This window comes from Tachyglossus aculeatus, chromosome 3 (genome assembly GCF_015852505.1).
Source record: "Tachyglossus aculeatus isolate mTacAcu1 chromosome 3, mTacAcu1.pri, whole genome shotgun sequence".
Taxonomy (NCBI): Eukaryota; Metazoa; Chordata; class Mammalia; order Monotremata; family Tachyglossidae; genus Tachyglossus; species Tachyglossus aculeatus.
This window is the reverse complement of record NC_052068.1, coordinates 20799626-20821941: the sequence shown is the minus strand read 5'-3', so window position 1 is coordinate 20821941 and position 22316 is coordinate 20799626. Positions and strand designations below refer to the sequence as shown.

At 45.9% G+C, this 22316-nt stretch overlaps 1 protein-coding gene across 2 annotated transcripts in view; it reads left to right on the top strand.

The window, feature by feature from the left end:
* ARHGAP19 (Rho GTPase activating protein 19) overlaps window positions 1-22316 on the top strand; it is a 60856-nt gene that overhangs the window by 11663 nt on the left and 26877 nt on the right. For both annotated transcript variants that reach the window (XM_038743826.1, XM_038743825.1), the window contains exons 2-4: window positions 17360-17625; window positions 20016-20096; window positions 20481-20690. In XM_038743826.1, coding sequence (XP_038599754.1) covers window positions 17360-17625; window positions 20016-20096; window positions 20481-20690 — 557 coding nt within the window. The remainder of the gene's footprint in view (window positions 1-17359; window positions 17626-20015; window positions 20097-20480; window positions 20691-22316) is intronic.

Below are 22316 nucleotides of genomic sequence, written 5' to 3'. Positions count from 1 at the left end.
CAGGTGAGGAAACCCGAGGCACAGAGGAGGTAAGTGACTTGCCCGAGGTCACACGGCAGGCAATGTGGCAGAGTTGGTCTCAGCATCTGGGGCCTCCAGATCCCCCCAGTCCCCAGCACTTTCCACTAGGCATCAACCACCTTCCATCCAGCAGATGCAGCCGACATGTCTCCAAAATGTTCTCTCCAAAACGCTGGGAAGCCCCGTCACTTAGTCAGTCAGTCGTATTTATTGAGTGCTTACTGTTTGCCGAGCACTGTATTAAATTCTTGGGCAGGCAATAGAACAGTATAACAGACACAATCCCTGCCCACAATGGGCTTATAGTCTAGTGAAAGAGCACAGGCCCAGGAGTCAGAGGACCTGGGTTCTAATCCCGCCCCTTCCACTTGTCTGCTTGGTTACTTTAGGCAAGTCACTTCACTTATTTGTGCATCAGTTACCTTATCTGTAATACAGGGATTAGGACTGTGAGCCCCACATGGGACATGGACTGTGTCCACCCTGATTGCCTTGTAACTACCTCAGCACTTTGTCCAGTGCCTGGAACATAGTAAGCGCATAACAAATACCATTAAAAAGCCCCTCAAAAGACACGTGTCAGATCTGATTGGGTATTAACACCGTTTGGGTTTTGCTTTTCTTCCTCCCACCCTCGTGTACCTAGGGAAACTGAAGGGACAAGGGGGAGATCTGTTCCGATTTAGCAGTGTACCTCAAAGAAACCCCATGCCCAGGAGCCCTGGAGAAATGCGTTGGGGTGACCTGGGTGTTCGTTCGGACGCCTCCTCCATCGTGGAGTGCAGATGAAGTCCACTGACCCCCCACTCCCAGCCCCACAACACTTATGTACACATCTATAATTTCCTTATTTATATTAATCTCTGTCTTCCCCTCTATACCGTAAGCTCATCGTGGGCAAGGCAGCGTGTCTGTTTATTGCTATATTGTGCTCTCCCCAACGCATAGTACAGGTATGCACACAGTAAGCGCTCAGTAAATATGATTGAATGAATGAATGAATGAATGAACTCTTCAGTGCATGTGGGATCCTAGGAGCAGATGGGTACAGCCCCTCCGATCACTCTGCCCCCTCCCCAAAGCAGGGTCCTGCTGGCACCGTCACCCGAAGTCGCTCTTGAAAACGTCGGGGACTCCCCCATCCCACTGTGGGATGGACCCCTGTGTTTATTGAGTGCATACTGTGTGCAGAGAGCAGCGCTTGGGAGAGTCCAATACAATAATAATAATAATAATGATGGTATTTGTTAAGCGCTTACTATGTACGAAGCACTGTTCTAAGTGCTGGGGGGGGGATACGAGGTGATCAGTTTGTCCCACGTGGGGCTCACAGTCTTAATCCCCATTTTACAGATGAGGGAACTGAGGCTCAGAGAAGTTAAGTGACTTGCCCAAGGTCACACAGCAGACCTGGTGGAGCCGGAATTAGAACCCACGACCTCTGACTCCCAAGCCCGGGCTCTTTCTACTGAGCCATGCTGCTTTCTCAATAGATTTTGGTAGGTGTGTTTTCCGTCCACGTGCCCTATAATCCTGAAACTGGAAATTGTGTCGACCAGCATTATTGTATTGTACTTTCCCCAATAATTATGGTACCTGCTAAATGCTTGCTATGCGCCAAGCACTTCAGTGTTGGGGTAGATATAAGATAATCAGGTTGGGCACGGTCCCTGTCCCACATGGGGCTCCCAATCTAAGTGGCAGTAGAATTTAATCCCCATTTTGCAGATGAGGAAATTGAGGCCTAGAGAAGGTAAGTGACTTGCCCACGGTCATAAAGAAGACAAATGGCAGAGCTGGGATTAGAACCAAGCCCAGGCTCTTTCTACTGGGTCATACTAAAGCAGCATGGCTTAGTGGAAAGAGCCCGGGCTTCGGAGCCAGAGGTCGTGGGTTCTAATCCCGGCTCTGCCACTTGTCAGCTGTGTGACTTTGGGCAAGTCACTTCTGTGTGCCTCAGTTTCCTCATCTATAAAATGGAGATTAAGACTGTGGGACAACCTGATTACCTTGGCACATAGTAAGCGCTTCACAAATACCATCTTTATATTACTACTCATTCCCCAGCACCTTGTATAGAACTCTGCACACAGTAAATGCTCAAAAAGTAGTATTGATTGATTGAGACAGGGCAGAATAGTTTGAAGCCATTTCCTGAAGTATAGTAGGGATAAAAGACACATTCCCTACCGTCAAGGAATTTGCTGCTTAATAGGAGAGACTTACATGGAATTATTGACAGTTTGGGGGACAGTGAGATCCAATTGGTAATAACAAGAGACTAGGAAGAGGGATAAGTGAACAAATAAGGCTAAAGTAGCATATGCACATAAGCGCTTTATGCGGCTATAAGTGCCGAGGTGGTAATTAGAAGCAGCGTGGCTCAGTGGAAAGAGCCCGGGCTTTGGAGTCAGAGGTCATGGGTTCAAATCCCAGCTCTGCCAATTGTCAGCTGTGTGACTTTGGGCAAGTCACTTAACTTCTCTGTGCCTCAGTTCCCTCATCTGTCAAATGGGGATGAAGACTGTGAGCCCCCTGTGGGACAACCTGATCACCCTGTAACCTCCCCAGCGCTTAGAACAGTGCTCTGCACGTAGTAAGCGCTTAATGAATGCCATTATTAGTATTATTATTATAATTGGCAGGATTGGCAGGACACCACCTGAGGAGAAGAAAATTAATCAGGGAAAGCGTCCTGGAGGAGGTGTGATTGCAGGAGCACATTAAAGATGAGGAGAGCAGTTGGTTGGGAGAGGGTATTCCAGGCAGTTCTACGAGCAAGGAACAGTGGGAAGGTTTGCTTGGGAAGAATGGAATAGTGCTTGGCACGTAAAGCTTAACAAATACCATAATAATTATTATTATAATTATGTTTTATGCGAGAGGCGTCTTGCTCCAGAATTCTGGAGCTTTATTGTTTCAGGGCCACTCCACCACCTCAGAAATGTGTCTCCTGATAGCACAGTTATTACTGGGGCGGGAACCCCCTTCTAGACTGTGAGCCTGTTGTTGGGTAGGGATTTTCTCTATCTGTTGCCGAGTTGTACTTTCCAAGCGCTTAGTACAGTGCTCTGCACATAGGAAGCACTCAATAAATATGATTGAATGAATGAATGGAAAATAAAGACTGGAGAGTAGCAGGTGAAGAGACAGATAAATAAGGAGGGAGAGAGTGGGGAGCCTTGGAGCTTGGTGTCAGTTTTTTCTTGATAATAATTGTGGCATTTACGTGCTGTGTGCCAAGCATTATTCTAAACTCTGGGGTGATACTTTCATTCATTCATTCATTCAATCATATCTATTGAACGCTAACTGTGTGCAGAGCACTATACTTAGCACTTGGAAAGTACAATACAGCAATAAGGGGAAACAGTGCCTGCCCATAATGGCTCACAGTCTAGGCAGGGGAGACAGACATATAATAATAATAAGAATAATAATAATAACAACACTAATAATAATAATAATAATGGTATTTGTTAAGTGCTTACTATGTGCCAAGCACTGTTCTAAGTGCTGGGGTAGATACAAAGTAATCAGGTTGTCCCACATGGGACTCACAGTCTTAATCCCCTTTTTACCAATGAGGTAACTGAGGCACGGAGAAGTTAAGTGACTTGCCTAAGGTTCACACAGCAGACAAGTGGCGGAGCTGGGATTAGAACCCATAACCTCTGACTCCTAAACCCGTGCTCTTCCTACTGAGCCACAACATCAATACAAGTAAACAGGCATCAATATAAATAAATAGAATTATAGATATATACATGTATACATAAGTGCTGTGCGGTGGGGAGAAGGGGGAAGAGCAAAGGGAGTGAGTCACAGTGATGCGGAAGGGACGGGGGGCTGCGGAGAAGAAGTGGGGCTTAGTCTGGGAAGGCCTCTTGGAGGAGGTGCTGCCTTCAGTAGAGATTTGAAGGGGGGAAGAATGATAGGCGGATTTGAGGCAGAGGTAGGGCGGGGACCAGGGGTCAGCAGCAAAATAGGTAAGAACGAGGCCTATTGAGGAGGTTGGCGGTGGCAGAGGAGCGGAGTGTGCGGGCTGGGCTGGAGAAGGAGAGAAGGGAGGTGAGGTAGGAGGGGGCAAGGGGATGGAGAACCTCAAAGCCAATAGTGAGGAGTTTTTGCTTGACACGGGGGTGGATAAGCAACCACTGGAGATTTTTGAGGAGGGGAGTGACATACCAGATAATCAGGTCAGACACAATTAGTCAATCAATCAATCGTATTTATTGAGTGCATACTGTGTGCAGAGCACTGTACTAAGCGCTTGGGAAGTCCAAGTTGGCAACATATAGAGACAGTCCCTACCCAACAGTGGGCTCACAGTCTAAAAGGGGGAGATGGAGAACAAAACCAAACATACTAACAAAATAAAATAGATATGTACAAGTAAAATAAATAAATAAATAAATAGAGTAATAAATATGTACAAACATATATACATATCTACAGGACATATCATCATCATCAATCGTATTTATTGAGCGCTTACTGTGTGCAGAGCACTGTACTAAGCGCTTGGGAAGTACAAGTTGGCAACATATAGAGACGGTCCCTACCCAACAGTGGGCTCACAGTCATATACACATATCTACAGGATCTACAATCCCTGTCCCACATAGGACTCACGGTCTAAGTAGGAGGGAGAACAGGGATTGAACTGTCATGATTAAGATGAGGAAACTGAGGTTCAGAGAAGTTGAATGACTTGCTCAAGGTCACACGGCCGACAAGTAGGGGAGTTGGAATTAGGAGCCCAGTCCTTTGACTCCCGGCCTGTGCTCTTCCCGCTAGGCCACACTTCTTCTCGGGAGGGGAAGCCACTAGGCTTGATTTGGAGGGAAATGGCTTAGCCAATGGAGTGTTTGGGGGGCAGAGATAAGTGCAGAGTGACAAAGGTTTATCCTTTTATCTTTTTGATTTTTTTAATGGTACTTGTTAAGAATTTACTGTGTTCTAGGCATTGTGCTCAACTCTGGGTTAGATACAAATGATCACATTGGACATTGTCCCTGTGCCACACAGGGCTCACAGCCTAAATCCCCATTTTACAGAAGAGGTGATGGAAACACAAAGAAGTTAAAATGACTCGTCCAAGGTCTCCCAGCGGGTAAGTGGCGGAGCTGGGATCAGAACCCAGGTCCTCTGACTCTCAGGCCCGTCATCTATTCACTAGGCCATGGTGCTTCTCTGCCGTGTCAAAATACCCAAGTCCCAGCCATTTCTGCGGAGCTCCCAGTATTAAACCTGGCTCTCTTTCATTGTTCAGTGGCATTTCCAAGTGGCTTGCTGCAGTCTCAAACTGAGTTTTACCTGTCAGGAAGCATGTACATTCAGTTGGTAGTGCCGACAAGAAGTTACTCCAACGGAAGGTGATTCCCCCCTCCCCGCAACAAAAGATCTCTGTGCATTGACCATTGACAGATGCAGTCAATTGGTTCGGCTTTTCATTTCTGTTTTGTCCTTAAATTGAGACCAGTACACAAGGACGGCCTTTCAGGTTTCATAATGTGCCCTTGTCTCTCCTCGCCTGCTTGGAATTTGCTTGGGTTGGGTTCGCTGGTGAGGGTTTCTTGGTGGCTGCAAACAAGGACCAGTTCTTGTCCTGCGCCTGCCTCCCCAATGCCTCGCCAGAAGCTCTCTGCACTCCTGTAAGATATTTTATATTCTTCTTGCTTTTAACATTTATTTTAGTTAGCCTAAGTGCCCACTACCACCCTGTGGGAAACCACAACTGTGTTGCACTAATCGGTTTGGCTCTAAGTTACTCTCGATTGAAACATTCCCGGTTTTATGTTTCTGGAAATAATAGTAACCCCGGGTTGGCGGGGGGTGGGGTGGGTGAGTGTAGTGCCGGAAATTTTATTTTTCACTTCAGCCCCAAGGAAGCCACCAGGATTTCTGGGGCCAGGGTGGGAGAAGAGTGTAGGGATGCAGGGCAGCTGTAAGGGGAACCTAGAATTGAGTCGAGAGCTGAAGTGGGGAAAGAAAAGGGGGCCTGGAAATAGGTTAAAAGGGGGGAAAAGAAAAGGAAGCACAGAAAGTGTGCCCCCTCTAGACCCTAAGCTTCTTGTGGGTGGGGAAGTTGTCTACCAAGTTTGTTATATTGTAGTCTCCTGAGGGTTTAGTACAGTGCTCTGCACACTGTAGGCTCTCAATAAATACCATTGATTGAAACGTTGCTGGATGATGATATTTGTTAAGCGCTTACTATGTAATAATAATAATAATAATTATGGTATTTGTTAAGTGCTTACTATGTGCCAAGCACTATAATAATGATAATAGTGGCTTTTATTAAGTGCTTACTACGTGCAAGGCACTGTTCTAAGTGCTGGATTCTAAGCACTGGGGTAGAGACAAGGTAATCAGGTTGTCCCACATGGGGCTCACAGTCCTAATCCTCATTTTACAGGTGAGGCAACCAAGGCACAGAGAAGATAAGTGATTTGCCCAAGGTCACGCAGCAGATTATATGTCAAGCACTGTTTTAAGCTCTGGGGCAGATACAGACTAATTAGATAGGACACAGTCCCTGTCCCACATGGGGCTCGCAGTCTTAATCCCCATTTTACAGATGGGGGAACTGAATCCCAGAGAAATGAAGTGATTTGATCAAGGTCATCATCATCATCATCAGTCGTATTTATTGAGTGCTTACTGTGTGCAGAGCACTGTACTAAGCGCTTGGGAAGTCCAAGTTGGCAACATATAGAGACAGTCCCTACCCAACAGTGGGCTCACAGTCTAAAAGGGGGAGACAGAGAACAAAACCAAACATACTAACAAAATAAAATAAATAGAATAGATATGTACAAGTAAAATAAATAAATAAATAAATAGAGTAACAAATATGTACAAACATATATACATATATACAGGTGCAGTGGGGAAGGGAAGGAGGTAAGATGGGGGGGATGGAGTGGGGGACGAGGGGGAGAGGAAGGAAGGGGCTCAATCTGGGAAGGCCTCCTGGAGTAGGTGAGCTCTCAGTAGGGCCTTGAAGGGAGGAAGGTCACACAGCAGACAAGTGGCAGAGTCAGGATTAGAACCCAGATCCTTCTGACTCCCAGGCCTTTGCTTTATCCACTAGGATATGCTGGAGTGACCTTGGAGCATTGAGCTCCTAGATGGAGCTGGCGGTCTGAGTATTGTCCTCCTGAGGCCTGGAGGCTCCTGGGAACCTGGAGTGGGAGTGGGCTGGAGGGAGCCGGGGCGAATGCCAGGGAGGCCAGGAGCTTCAGGGGTTGGCGACCTGCACTTGGTCCCTGGAGCTCAAAGCCAGTCTGGGCGATTGGCCGGAGAAGAGGACCTCGGCTGTGCTCTAGCTTTTGTGGAAGAACTAATCCACTCCCACTTCAATCCATACTTCACGCCGCTGCCCGGATCGCCTTTGTGCAGAAATGCTCTGGGCACGTTACTCCCCTCCTCAAAAATCTCCAGTGGCTACCAATCAACCCACGCATCAGGCAAAAACTCCTCACCCTTGGCTTCAAGGCTGTCCATCACCTTGTCCCCTCCTACCTCACCTCCCTTCTCTCCTTCTCCAGCCCGGGCCGCACCCTCTGTTCCTCTGCCGCTAATCTCCTCACCGTGCCTTGTTCTCGCCTGTCCTGCTGTCGACCCCTGGCCCACATCCTCCTCCTGGCCTGGAATGCCCTCCCTCCACACATCCGCCAAGCTAGCTCTCTTCCTCCCTTCAAAGCCCTACTGAGAGCTCACCTCCTCCAGGAGGCCTTCCCAGACTGAGCCCCCTCCTTCCTCTGCCCCTCCTCCCCCTACCCATCCCCCTGCCTTACCTCCTTCCCCTCCCCACAGCACCTGTATATATGTATATATGTTTGTACATATTTATTACTCTTTACTTGTACATATTTATTTTATTTATTTTATTTGGTTTATACGTTTTGTTTTGTCTGTCTCCCCCTTCTAGACTGTGAGCCCGCTGTTGGGTAGGGACCGTCTCTAAATGTTGCCAACTTGTACTTCCCAAGCACTTAGTACAGTGCTCTGCACACAGTAAGCGCTCAATAAATACAATTGAATGAATGAATAGAACTAAGATTGGGACCACCATCTTTTAGAACTTAGGCTTTGGCTCCAGTGAATCTGTTTCACCACAGTGAAAGTTGAAAGGTTGGAACTAGAAAAACCCACCTGACATCTATGGGGTTCCCAGACAAGTAGGGAAAGATGGGCTTTTTTTTAAAAAAAAGGTATTTGGTAAGTGCTTACTATATGACAGGCACTGTACTAAGCGCTGGAGTAGGTACAAGCTAATCAGATTGGTCACAGTCCCACGTGGGGCTCACAGTCTTAATCTCCATTTTGTGGATGAGGGAACTGAGGACCAGAGAAGTGAAGTGACTTGTCCAAGGTCACACAAGTCAGACAAGTGATGGAAACGCCATTAGAACCCAGGGTCCTTCTGACTCCCAGGACCGTGCTGTATCCACTAGGCAACACTACTTCTCTGCTTTGGAAACAGTAGGGCCTAGTGGAGAGATGATCCCACTTCTACATGTATCAAACATCCACAGACTTTTAAAATTTGTAACCTAGCGTAGTAGCCTGATTACAGATTTTTGCAGCAAGACTAAATTTTACCAACTTTGGAGTATGTAGATCTTTGCATGCAGAACAAGCTGGTAGTAGAGTGCTTTTCTAAGTTACAATGAGTTCAAACCTCATACTTTGGTGCTAAGGATTGTGTACTTCTGTTACTTGTCTCAAGAGATTTCCTTGGACCCTAGAGGAGAGTAGATAATTAAAAAAAAATTATGGTACCTGTTAATTGCTTACTATAGGCCAGGCATTGTACTAAATAGTAATTGTATTTATAGAGTGTGAGAGTGTATGTGTGTGTGTGAGGGCGCAAAAACAATATCATTCATTCAATCATATTTATTGAGCTCTTGCTGTGTACAGAGCACTGTACTAAGCGCTTGGGAGAGGTACAGTATAACAACAGACACATTCCCTGCCCACTATGAGCTCACAGTCTAAAGGGTGAGACAGACATTAATATGCATAAATAAATAAATTATAGATATATTCAAATTTGCTGTGGGGATGGGAGGGAGGATGAATGAAGGGAGCAAGTCAGGCCGATGCAGAAGGGAGTGGGAGAAGAGGAGCGGAGGGCTTAATCAGGGAAGGCTTCTTGGAGGAGATCATCATCAATCGTATTTATTGAGCGCTTACTGTGTGCAGAGCACTGTACTAAGCGCTTGGGAAGTACAAATTGGCAACATATAGAGACAGTCATGTGCCTTCAGTAAGGCTTTGAAGTGGGGCAGAGCAATAATCTGTCTGATATGCGGAGAGAGGGCATTCCAGACCAGAGGTAGGATGGGGGCGAGAGGTTGGTGGGAGATAGACAAGATAGAGGTACAGTGAGAAGGTTAATATTAGAGAAACAAAATGTACAGGCTGGATTGTAGTAGTAGAGTAGTGAGGGGAGGTAGGAGGGCGCAAGGTGATTAAATGCTTTAAAGTCAATGGTGAGGAGTTTTTGTTCGATATGGAGGTGGATGGGCAACCATTGGAGTTTCCTGAGGAGTGAGGACACATGGTCTGAAAGTTTTTGAAGGAAAATGGTCCGGGTGGCAGAATGAAATATGGACTGAAGTGGGGAGAGACAAGAGGCAGGAAGGTCAGTAAGGAGACTGTTACAATAATCAAGGTGGGATAATAATAGTAATGATGATGTTGGTATTTGTTAAGCGCTTACTATGTGCCAAGCACCATTCTGAGTGCTGGGTTAGATACAAGGTAATCAGGTTGTCCCATGTGAGGCTCACAGTCTTCACCCCCATTTTACAGATGAGGTAACTTAGGCACAGAGAATTTAAGTGACTTGCCCAAGGTCACACAGCTGACAAGTGGCAGAGCCGGAATTAGAACCCACAACCTCTGACTCCCAAGCCCATGCTCTTTCTACTAAGTCACGGAACTGCCACGTAGGATAAGCACTGGCACTCATGTGGCAGCAGTTTGGACGGAGAGGAAGGAGTGGATTTTAGCGATGTTGTGAAGGTAGAACTGACAGGATTTTGTGATGACTTGACTATGTGGGTTGAACGAGAGAGAGGAGTCGAGGATAATGCTAAGGTTATGGACTTGTGAGACGGGGAGGTTGATGGTGCCATCAGCAGTGATGGGAAAGTGAGCGGGAGGACAGGCTTTGGGTGGGAAGATAAGAAGTTTATTTTTAGCCATTTTAAGTTTGAGGTGACAGGAGGACATCCAAGGAGAGATGCCTTGAAGGCAGTAGGAAATGCGAGACTGTAGAGAGGGAGAGAGATCGGGAATGGAGGTGTAGATTTGGGTGTCATCAGCATGGAGTTAGTAATTGAAGCCGTGTGAGCGAATGAATTTTCCAAAGGAGTGGGTGTAGATGGAGAAAAGAAGGGGACCCAGAACTGAACCTTGAGGGACACCCACAGTTAGGGAGTGGGAGGCAGAGGAAAAGCCTACGAAACAGATTGAAAATGAGTGGCCAGAGAGGGAGGAGGAGAATTAGGAGAGGACAGTGTCAGTGAAGCTGAGGGTGGATAATGTTTCCAGAAAAAGGGAGTGGTCGACAGCGTCAAAGGCAGCAGAGAGGTCGAGGAGGATTAGGATGGAGTAGAGGCTGTTGGAGTTGGCAAGAAGGAAATCATTGGTGACCTTTGAGAGGGCGGATTGTGTGTAGCGAAGGGGATGGAGGCCAGGTTGGAGGGAGTCAAGGAGAGAAGTGGAGGAGAGGAACTTGGGACAGCGGGAATAGACAGCTCACTCAAGGAATTTGGAGAGGAATGGTAGGAGGAAGATGGGGCGATAACTGGAGGGAGCCGTGGGGTCCAGGAAGGGTTTTTTTTTAGGATGGGGAGACGTGAGCACGTTTGAAAGCAGTGAGCCTGCTGTTGAGTAGGGACCGTCTCTATATGTTGCCAACTTGTACTTCCCAAGCGCTTAGTACAGTGCTCTGCACACAGTAAGCGCTCAATAAATACGACAATGAATGAATGAATTGGAGAGTGAACAGCTGAAGATGGCTGTTAGAAAAGGAAGAAGGGAGAGGGCAAGAGTTTTGATAAGGTGCAGAGGGATGGGGTCAGATGCACAGGTGGAGGGGGTGGCTTTTGAGGGGAGACAGGAGATCTCCAATGGAGATACTGCTGGGAAGGATGGGAGAGTTGGTGGGGGGGGCAGAAGAGGGAAGGGCAGGGGCGATTTTAGGAAGCTCATTCCTGATTGTGGCAATTTTGCTGGTAAAGTAGGTGGCCAGGTCATTGGGGGCAAGGGTTGGGGGAGGTGGGGGAACAGGGGACCTGAGGTGGGAGTTAAATTTCTGGGGAGCATGGACCTGGGAGTGAGAGGAACTGGGTTCTAATCCCGGCTTCATCACGTGCCTACTGTTTGCCTTGGTTAAGTAGCTTAACTTCTCTGTACCTCAGTTACCTACATCTGTAAAATGGGGATTAAAACTGTAAGCTCTGTTTGGGACCCCTTCCCTTCTTCCTCTCCTCCTCCTCCCCCTCCCCATCTCTCCCCCCTTACCTCCTTCCCCTCCCCACAGCACCTGTATATATGTTTGTATGTATTTATTACTCTATTTATTTATTTATTTATTGTATTTGTACATATTTATTCTATTTATTTTATTTTGTTAATATGTTTTGTTTTGTTCTCTTTCTCCCCCTTCTAGACCGTGAGCCCACTGTTGGGTAGGGGCCGTCTTTATATGTTGCCAACTTGTACTTCCCAAGCACTTAGTACAGTGCTCTGCACACAGTAAGCGCTCAATAAATACGATTGAATGAATGAATGAATGACAGGGACCGTGCCCAACCCAATTATCTACTCCAGAGTTTAGTACAGTGCCTGGCACATCGTAGATGCGTGCAGTGATGGTATTTATTAAGCATTTTCTCTGTGCCAAGAACTGTGGTCAGTGCAAGATAATCAGATTCATTCATTCAATTCATTCAATCATATTAATTGAGCGCTTACTTTGTGCAGAGCACTGTACTAAGCGCTTGATTAGACACAGTTCCTATTTCACACAGCACTCACAGTCTATAAGGTTATAGAGGGGGAGCAGAGATCTCACCCCTATTTTACGGGTGAGGAAACCGAGGCAAAGAGAAGCCAGGTGATTTGCCCGGGGTCCCACAGCAGGCATTTAGTGGAGCTGGGACAGGAACCCAGGAGTCCTGGCCCCCAGGGTCTTGCACTCTATCCACTGGGCCACAGTGCCCACCCATGAGAGGATGAGAAAGAGCCTGAACATCTGTCTCAGGCTGGGCCTAGCCAGAATTTCCCAAGCAAGTGGGGCTGTATTGGGCTGGGACACGCTGAGACCAGTTGGGTCTGTCTGGGAACACCCTCCTACCTCAAATCCGACAGACAATGACTCTCTCCTGCTTCATATCTGTAATTGTATTTATTTATATTGATGCCTGTCTCCCCTGCCTCTAGCCTGTGAGCTTGTTGTGAGCAGGGATTGTTTATTATTGTATTGTACTTTCCCAGTATAGTGCTCTGCACACAGTAAACACTTAATAAATGCAATTGAATGAATGAATGAATGAAAAACAGCTTCCCTCTTGTCTTCTCTGTGCCAACCCCCTGCCAGCCCAAGCTGGAAAGGGCAGGTTGGGCGAGGAGTAGGAAGGGTCAAATGTATGTGTAAAGTTTTTTTTTAATCCTACTTTACTTTCCATTTTGTAGGAGATCAAGCAGGTAAAATGGGGATTGAGACTGTGAGCCTCATGTGGGACCGGGACTGTATCCAACCTGATTGGCTTAGTACAGTGCCTGGCACATAGTACGAGCTAAACAAATACCATGATTATTATTATTATGAGTTTTCTTTCTCGGTCCTTCCTGCGATATTGGTAGCTCCATGTAGAGGAAAGGTACTAGTGTGGCTGCCTGCAAATCCGTGTGGCTTGACACAGGGCAGACTGTGACAAGGACTCATCCCATGTCCCAAGTGACAGGCTGGCTCAAGGGATGAGAGAGCTGCATTGATGACAGACAAGGGCGTGGCTTAGTGGAAAGAGCCCAAGCTTGGGAGTCAGAGGTATGTTAAATAAGCACTTAACACCATCATCATCACTATTATTATTATTATTATTAAAAACCAAAAAAGGAAATCAAATTGAACTTACGCTGTCACTACCTGAGGCAAGACTGTATTATGCAGTGGGCAAAGGCAGAGCTGCATAGCAGTTTAGACAAGTGCTCTGCAAAGATTTGGGTTTCAGCTGGCTGAATCCATAAATAAGTGCCTTTTAGGTTTTGGCTGAGGGCCAAAAATCCGGCCGTGGCCGGGTGCTTGGGTGGATGGATGGTTGAATGCAATATTCTGACTGTTCAGCTGAAGAGGTCACGGTGCAGTTTGCCGGGAACTCACAAACTGGCAGATTTTTACCTAGGAAGCCAGGTTTCCGATCCTCTTTTACGTAGTTCAGTAAATACTCTTGATTGATCGAAATCCTGATCAAGTGCATGGAGCCTCTTTTGAGAACCTCCTTACAGCGGGGAGGAAACAGAGATAACTACAAATTGATAGCGTCATGAATGGTGGGGTTGCCTTTCAGGAACGAGGATCAGTCAATCGTATTTATTAGCACTTACCACGTGCAGAGCACTGTTCTAAGCCCCTGGGAGAGTACACTGTTACCGAGTTGATAGGTATATTCCCTGCCCACAACAAGCTTGCAGTCTAGAGGGGGAGACAGACATTAAGAGTAATAAATAAATTACGAATATGTACGTAAGTGCCGTGGGGCTAAGGGAGGGGTGAGTAAAGGGAACAAATCCAAGCACAAAGGTGACGTAGAGGGGAGTGGGAGAAGATGGATGGTCTTTGGTCCTGAGACTTCAGGATGGAGAACCAGCCCAGAGGAGTTGATTATAGTATTAGTGGCTGGCACAGTGCCATTCGAACATATGCAACCCTGCCGGTTATGTTCTTTTTGGGGCTTGACATGCCAGGGGCATAGCATTTTGCAGAGTGGGTGGGTGGGTCTGTTGGTTCAGCAGAAAGAGCACCACTCTGGCAATCAGAAGACCTGGAGACTAGGAGTAGGGAAGAAGGCATTATTTCAAACCACACTGTTTCATTTGCAACCTCGCCTAATGAATCAAGGAGCGACCATCTCCGGGGAGGGCATACAGTCTTTTCAGGCCCTTCTGGCTGTTAACACAGAATAAAATTGAACAATCACTGAACTGTAAAGAGCAGAGAAATTTTCCCCAGAAGGGGAAAAAAAGGAGTGGTATGAAAACCCAGCAGAGTTTTCTGGAGCTTCTCCCTGCTGGGACTAGGGAAAATGAGTTTGGGAGTACTTGGTTTCAAGCTTTGTTAATACCTGTAAAATGGGGATTCAGTGCCTGATCTCTCCCATATGTAGGTTGTGAGCCCGATTTGGGATGGGGCTGTGTCTGACCTGATTATTTTGTATCATTCGTCGATTCATTCAATCATATTTATTGAGCGCTTACTGGTGTTTCCAGTGACATTGTATGGATCCGAAAGCTGGACGGTGAAAAAACAGGATAGAAAGAACATTGACCTTGTGCAAGGGACCTTTTAATACTGCATCACTATTTGTAGTGGAAATTTTTTGTAATTTTATGATTTTATGATTTTGTTATGTATTTTAGATGAGGACCAGTGTGGCCTAGTTGAAAGAGTGAGGACCTGGGTTCTAATCTTAGCTCTGCCAGAGTTTTTTTGTTTTTTTGTTTTTTTTAAAGGCATTTGTTAAGCACTTACTATGTGCCAGGCACAGTATTAAGCGCTGGGGTAGATACAAGCTAATCATGTTGGACACGGTCCATATCCCTTATGAGGCTCATAATCTTACTCCCCATTTTAAAGATGAGGTAACTGGGGCTCAGAGAAGTTAAATGAATTGCCCAAGGTCACACAACAGACAAGTGGCTAAGTAGGATTAGAACCCAGGTCCTTTTGATTTCCAGGCCGAAGCTCTATCCACTAGCCCACGCTACTTCTCAGTGTTTAAGTGCTTACTATGTGCCAGGCACTGTACTAAGCGCTGGGGTAGATACAAGTTAATCAGGTTGGACACAGTCCATGTCCCACATGGGGCTCACAGTTTTAATCCCCATTTTACAGATGAAGGAACTGAGGCACAGAGAAGTGAAGTGACTTAACCAGGGTTAGCCGGGTTTAGAACCCAGGTCCTTCTGACTCCCAAGCCTGTGCTGTCTTCCTTAGGCCACAGTGCTTCCAAGTTGTCTGTTTTGCGACCTTGGGCAAGTCACTTAATTTCTCTTTGCCTCGGTTTCTTCACCTGTAAAATGGAGGTTCGGTGCCTGATATCTCCCATATGTAGACCGTGAGTCCCATGTGGGACGGGGCTGTGTCTGACCTGATTGTTTTGTATCATTCGTTGATTCATTAAATCATATTTATTGAGCGCTTAGTGGTGTTTCCGTTGACAGTGTATGGATCCGAAAGCTGGACAGTGAAAAAACAGGATAAGAACATCGTTGCTTTTGAAATGTGGTGTTGGAGAAGGCTTTTGCGAATACCAGGGACTGCCCAAAAAACAAACAAATGGATTTAGACTGTGAGCCCACTGTTGGGTAGGGACTGTCTCTGTATGTTGCCAATTTGTACTTCCTAAGCGCTTAGTACAGTGCCCTGCACACAGTAAGCGCTCAATAAATACGATTGATGATAATGATGATTTGGGAGCAAATTATACCAAAGTGGTCGTTGGAAGGCCAAACGACTCGACTTAGATGAGCATATTTTGGGCACATAATCAGGAGGACTAATTCTCCGGAGAAGACACTAATGCTAGAAAAAGTCCAGGGAAAATGTGGAAGAGGCAGGCTGGCAGCTAGGTGGATAGAGACCATAATAACGATAATGGAAGAACCATTAGAAAGGTTGCGGATTATAGCAGAGGACAGGACATTCTGGAGAAAGTATATCCATGGAGTCGCTATTAATCGGAAACGACTCGGCACTTATAATAATACTGCATGCAGAGCGCTATACTAGGCTCTAGGGCGAGTACAATATAACAATAAACTGACACATTCCCTTCCCACAATGAGCTTACCCCACCATTTAGAGTAGTGCATGTTAAGCACTTAATAAATACCATAATAGTAATAATAATGATAATTAAAAAACCCAGCTGCATAGAAGTAGCTCACATGCCATGGATCACCCTCTCAAGACTGAAAGCTTGTTACGGGCAGGGAATGTGTGTGCTAATTCTGTTGTAATGTAGCCTCCCAAGAGCGTAGTACAGTGCTGTGCACATACTAAGCACTCAGTAATTACCATTGATTTATCTGCCAGGTTCCAATTTGAAAACCAGGGTAACTACATGACAGGCCACATGACAAAACTTGATTGACTGGTGTACAGTATCAACTATTCCTATTATTCATGGTTTCAGGATGACTAATTAAAAAAAAAAGGAAAAATAATCCTAATGGTAAAAGGTTGTAGAAGCCCGTTGTGTAGGGACCGTCTCTATATGTTGCCAATTTGTACTTCCCAAGCGCTTAGTACAGTGCTCTGCACACAGTAAGCGCTCAATAAATACGATTGAATGAATGAATGAATGAATTTCCTCCAAGCATTCATTCATTCAATCATATTTATTGAGCACTTACTGTATGCAGAGCACTGTACTAAGCGCTTGGGAAGTACAGTAGATGTAGGTTGTTTCTCCTCCGAAGAGGCTGTGTTGGGGATTGAAATATTCCAGAGATTTACTGAGTGACCTGGTTAGAAGGAGATAGATTAGAAGAGTAATGTAGCAAAGGACTTCAGCTGCCTTTCCTTCTTTTTTAAATGGTATTTGTTAAGTGCTTACTATGTGCCAAGCGCCGTTCTAAGCACTGGGGTAGATACAGGGTAATCAGGTTCTCCCACATGGGGCTCACACTTTTAATCCTCATTTTCCAGAAGAGGTAACTGAGGCACAGAGAACTTAACCATTAGAAACCTTTCTAATGGTTCTTCCATTATTGCTATCCTTCTAGCTGCCAGTCTGCCTCTTCCACGTTTTCCTTGGACATTTTCTAGCATTAGTGTCTTCTCCAGAGAATTAGTCCTCCCAATTATGTGCCCAAAATATGCTCATCTAAGTCATTTGGCCTTCCAAAGACCACTTTGGTTCAATTTGCTCCAAAATCTATTCATTTTTTGGGCAGTCCATGGTCCATGAATGACTTGCCCAAGGTCGCAACATCAGACTAGTGGCGGAGGCGGGATTAGAACCCACGTCCTCTGACTTCCAAGCCCGGGCTCTTTCCACTAAGCCACGCCGCTTCACTTTTTCAGCGACGCCATCTGTAGTTTGGTCATCTGCAATGAGTCATCCCTCCGAGGCCAGCCCATCATCTGCAACCCCGACTTCTTCGTGGAGAAGCTCCGGCACGAGAAACCGGAGACGTTCACCGAGCTGGTGGTCAGCAACATCACCAGGCTGATTGACCTCCCCGGAACCGAGCTGGCCCAGTTGATGGGGGAGGTGGACCTCAAGTTACCCAGCGGCCCCGGCAGTACCTCGGGCTTCTTCCGCTCCCTCATGTCTCTCAAACGCAAAGGTGGGCGATCTGTTGAAGGTGGCTATCAGTAAGTCAGTGGACTTATTGAACGCTTATGGAGTGCAGAGCCACAGTACTGAACACCTGGGAGAGTACACTACAACAGAGCTGATCGACAGCACAGCCTACATCCTTCGCTTCTCTAATTTTAACCTTCTCACTGTACCTTGATTTTGTCTAGCTCACCGCTCACCTCTCGCCCACTTCCCTGCCTCCAGCTTGGAATGCCCTCCCTCCTCATATGTGGTAGACAATTACTCTTCCACACTTCAAAGCCTTATTGAAGGCACATCTCCTCCAAGAGGCCTTCCCTGACTAAGCCCTTATTTTCTCTTCTCCCACTCCCTTCTGCGTCTCCCTGACTTGCTCCCTTTATTCATCCTCCCTTTCAGCTCCAGCACTAATGTACATATCTGTAATTTATTTATATTAATGTCTGTCTCCCCCTCTAGACTTTAAACTCATTGTGGGCAGGGAATGTATCTGTTTATTGTTATATCGTTCTCTCCCTAGCACTTAGTACAGTGCTCTGCATATAAGAACTTAGTACAGTGCTCTGCAATCAATCAATCAATCAATCATATTTATTGAGCATTTACTATGTGCAGAGCACTGTACTAAGCGCTTGGGAAGTACAAATTGGCAACATATAGAGACAGTCCCTACTGAACAGTGGGCTCACAGTCTAAAAGGGGGAGACAGAGAACAAAACCAAACATACTAACAAAATAAAATAAATAGAATAGATATGTACAAGTAAAATAAATAAATAAATAGAGTAATAAATATGTACAAACATATATACATACGGACACTCTGCACACAGTAAGCACTCAATAAATACGATTGAATGAATGAATATAGTAAGCACTCAATAAATACGATTGACTGACTGATTGACTGACTCTGGCCATGAGGAGCTTACGGTCTAAAAGCTGTGGTAGAATAGTGCCAGCCTTATTTTCATCAGAGATTCCCTACCGGGTTACTTGCAACTTCTGCAGTACTTCCAAATCAGAAGTCTGAAAGAAGAGATTTGTGGGGAGTCGCAGAACTGTTCAAACGAAAATGGAAAGACACCCGCAAGACCAAAGCCGTTGTATTTTAGCAAATGGAGCAAAGTCCCAGACCAGCAAGATATTTAGTTTAGTTGCTGGTGGAGCAGCTAAAAGCCATTGTGGGCTTCTTTCTCCTCCTCTTTACCCCATTAATACTACATTTACACAGGCAGGAAGAATAAAAGTTTAAAAGTGTGTCTATATGTTGCCAATTTGTACTTCCCAAGGGCTTAGCACAGTGCTCTGCACACAGTAAGCGCTCAATAAATACGATTGATGATGATGATGATGATGGAATTGGAAATGGGTTGGACAAAGAGTGAGAAGCAGCGTAGCCTAGTGGATAGTGTGAGCCCGTATGGGTAGGGATTGTCTCTGTTGCTGAATTGTACTTCTCAAGCACTTAGTACAGTGTTCTGCACAAAGTAAGTGCTCAATAAATACGATTGAATGAATGATAGAGCACGGGCACGGAACCTGGGTTCCAATCCTGGCTCCGCCATTTATCTGTTGTGTGACTTCGGGCGAGTCACTTCAACTCCGTGCCTCAGTTACCTCCTCCGGGAAATGGGGATTAAAACTGTGAGCCCCTTGTGGGACAGGGACTGTGTCCAACTCCATTAGCTTGTATCTACCCCAATGCTTAATACAGTGCCTGGCACATAGTAAGTGCTTGACAAATATCTTAAAAAAAATGTTGGGCCATAATTGCTTATTAAAGCCCAAACTGAACATTGCTGAGTACCATGCACCGTGAAACCAGATCTTACCGTCTAATTGGAACTAGGGAGGACAAGCTAGTGTGCAGCTGTTTCTAATATTCTACTTTTTGCTCTTTAATATTTAACTGTCACTTTAAAGACCTCATCCAGGACAAGAAAATGCCTCGCTATGTTTTGGGTTTATACGATAATAATAATTGCGGTATTTTTTAAGCACTTACTATGTGCCAGGCAAATCGGGTTGGAAACAGTCTCTGTCCCACTTGGGGCTCGCAGCCGTAAACCCCATTTTGCAGATGAGGTAATTGAGGCTCAGAGACGTGAAGTGATTTGCCCAGAAACGTGGCGGAGCCGGGATTAGAACCCACGGCCTTCAGATGTGGTGATTGATCATATTGATCACAATATGATGTGATGCTTTAGGAACCCTTCCCAAGGGGTAGGGACCATATCTAATTTCCCCTTGTGTATTGTCTCCCGGCACATGGTACAATGCTCTTTAAACACAGTAAATGCTTAATAAATTCCATTACTATTACTGTAGAAAGATAGCGATGCTATACTGAGAGTGAATAATTGGTGATGACTGCCTTGCTTTATGATTTTCTAGATAAAGGAGTAGTGTTTGGGTCCCCACTGACAGAGGAAGGCATTGCGCAAATCTACCAGCTAATCGAATATCTGCACAAAAGTAAGACTTATTTCTCTAGATTTTGCCACCTTTCTGCCTCTGGGATGGGTAATTTTCTGGGAGCAGTTGCACAATTCTGTCGCGACAAAGCGGTGGGGGCCAAATTCCTAGTCAGCCAGGGAATTCTGATCCAGCTGTACGGAGCTTGGAGCTGCCCCCGAGAGGCATTTCTTGTTTTTCTTTAATTTCACACAAGAGCTTGCCCATTGGGGTTTTCTGCCTCAGAGGTGGGCAAGACCTAGAGCGATGCTTCTGACCTGTGGGCTCGAGGGCAAACCGTCTCTGAGATTGGCCAAGTGCCCGGGCCTTATCTGTACCACTCTTCCCCGTCTCTGTTTTGACTTTTCTCTCCTGGTGCTCCCTGGCGTCCTCCGTCCTGAACAGACTTGCGAGTAGAAGGCCTGTTTCGAGTCCCAGGGAATAGCGTCAGGCAGCAGGCCCTAAAGGATGCGCTCAACAGCGGGACCGACATCGATCTGGAATCGGGAGAGTTTCACTCCAACGACGTGGCCACCCTGCTGAAGATGTTCCTAGGCGAGCTCCCGGAGCCCCTGCTGACGCACAAGCATTTTCACGCCCACCTGAAAATCGCCGGTGAGTAGGAGATAACCCGTTTCTGCTTCTTGGACAGGAACTAGGAACTTTGGAGCCCCAGGGGTTTGATAAGACACATTAATCTGTTGTTATCAAGAGAAGACTTTGCCTCCAATCATATGCTTTTCCTTTGTTTTGGTGAGGGCTCTTTTTCAGGGTTTCTGTGTGCTCACAGAGTAATTAAACAGTATTCTCTGATAGCTTTCCATCTCTGTCAGCATTCTTATGAGCCAGGCTCCTGGCGGAGGAGGCGAGAAACCGGTCAATTGTCTTTGGATTCAGCTATCGGTCAGAAATCTCTAAGAGTTTCAGCTCATGTCAGATCTTTTAGACTGTGAGCCCACTGTTGGGTAGGGACCGTCTCTATATGTTGCCAATTTGTACTTCCCAAGTGCTTAGTACAGTGCTCTGCACTCAATAAATACGATTGATGATGATGATGGCATTGAGGGGATTCATTCTCACACTGCAAGACCTTTACTCATTCATCCATTCAATCGTATTTATTGAGCGCTTACTGTGTGCAGAGCACTGTGCTAAGCACTTGGGAAGTTCAAGACGGCAACAGATAGAGACGGTCCCTACCCACCAGCGGGCTCACAGTCTAGAAGGGGGAGACAGACAACAATACATGTAGGCAGGTGTCAAAATCGTCAGAACAAATAGAATTATGGCTATATGCACATCATTAACAAAATAAATACAATAGTAAATATGTACAGGTAAAATAGAGTAATAAATCTGTACAAATATATACAAGTGCTGTGGGGAGGGGAAGGAGGTAGGGCAGGGGGATGGGGAGGAGGAGAGGAAAGTAAGAGAAATAGAATTATAGCTCTATGCACATCATTAACAAAACAAATAGAGTAGTAAATTTGTACAAGTAAGATAAATAGAATTCTAGCTATATGCTAGAATTAAGAGAAGCAGCGTGGCTCGGTGGAAAGAGCCCGGGCTTTGGAGTCAGAGGTCATGGGTTCAAATTCCAGCTCCGCCAATTGTCAGCTGGGTGACTTTGGGCAAGTCACTTAACTTCTCTGGGCCTCAGTTCCCTCATCCGTAAAAAAGAGGATTAAGACTGTGAGTCCCACGTGGGACAACCCGATCACCTTGTAACCTCCCCAGTGCTTAGAACAGTGCTTTGCACATAGTAAGCGCTTAATAAATGCCATTATTATATGCACATCATTAATAGCATTAGAGAAGCAGTCTGCCATTAGGTTGGCTAGGCAATTGGCCCTGCTAATAATAATTGTGGTAATCGTTAAATGCTTTGTATATCAAGCACTGTATTAAACTCTGGGTTAGATACAGATAAACAAGTCCCACATGGGTGTAAGTAGGAGGGAGAACAGGTATTGGAGCTCCATTTTACAGATGTGGGCCTTGAGGCACAGAGAAGTGAAGTGACTTGCCCAAGGTCACACAGCAGGAAAGTGGCAGAGGCAGGATTAGAACCCAGGTCCTCTGACTCCCAGGCCTGTTCTCTTTCCACTAGGCCACACTGCTTCCCTCCTACTCCTTCCCACTTTTAAAATACTATAATTCCACACATTACTAGTAGATGAAAGAACTCACTCCTTTTAAGCTCTTGATATTCATCTCGCCCTCATCCTCCGCAGCACG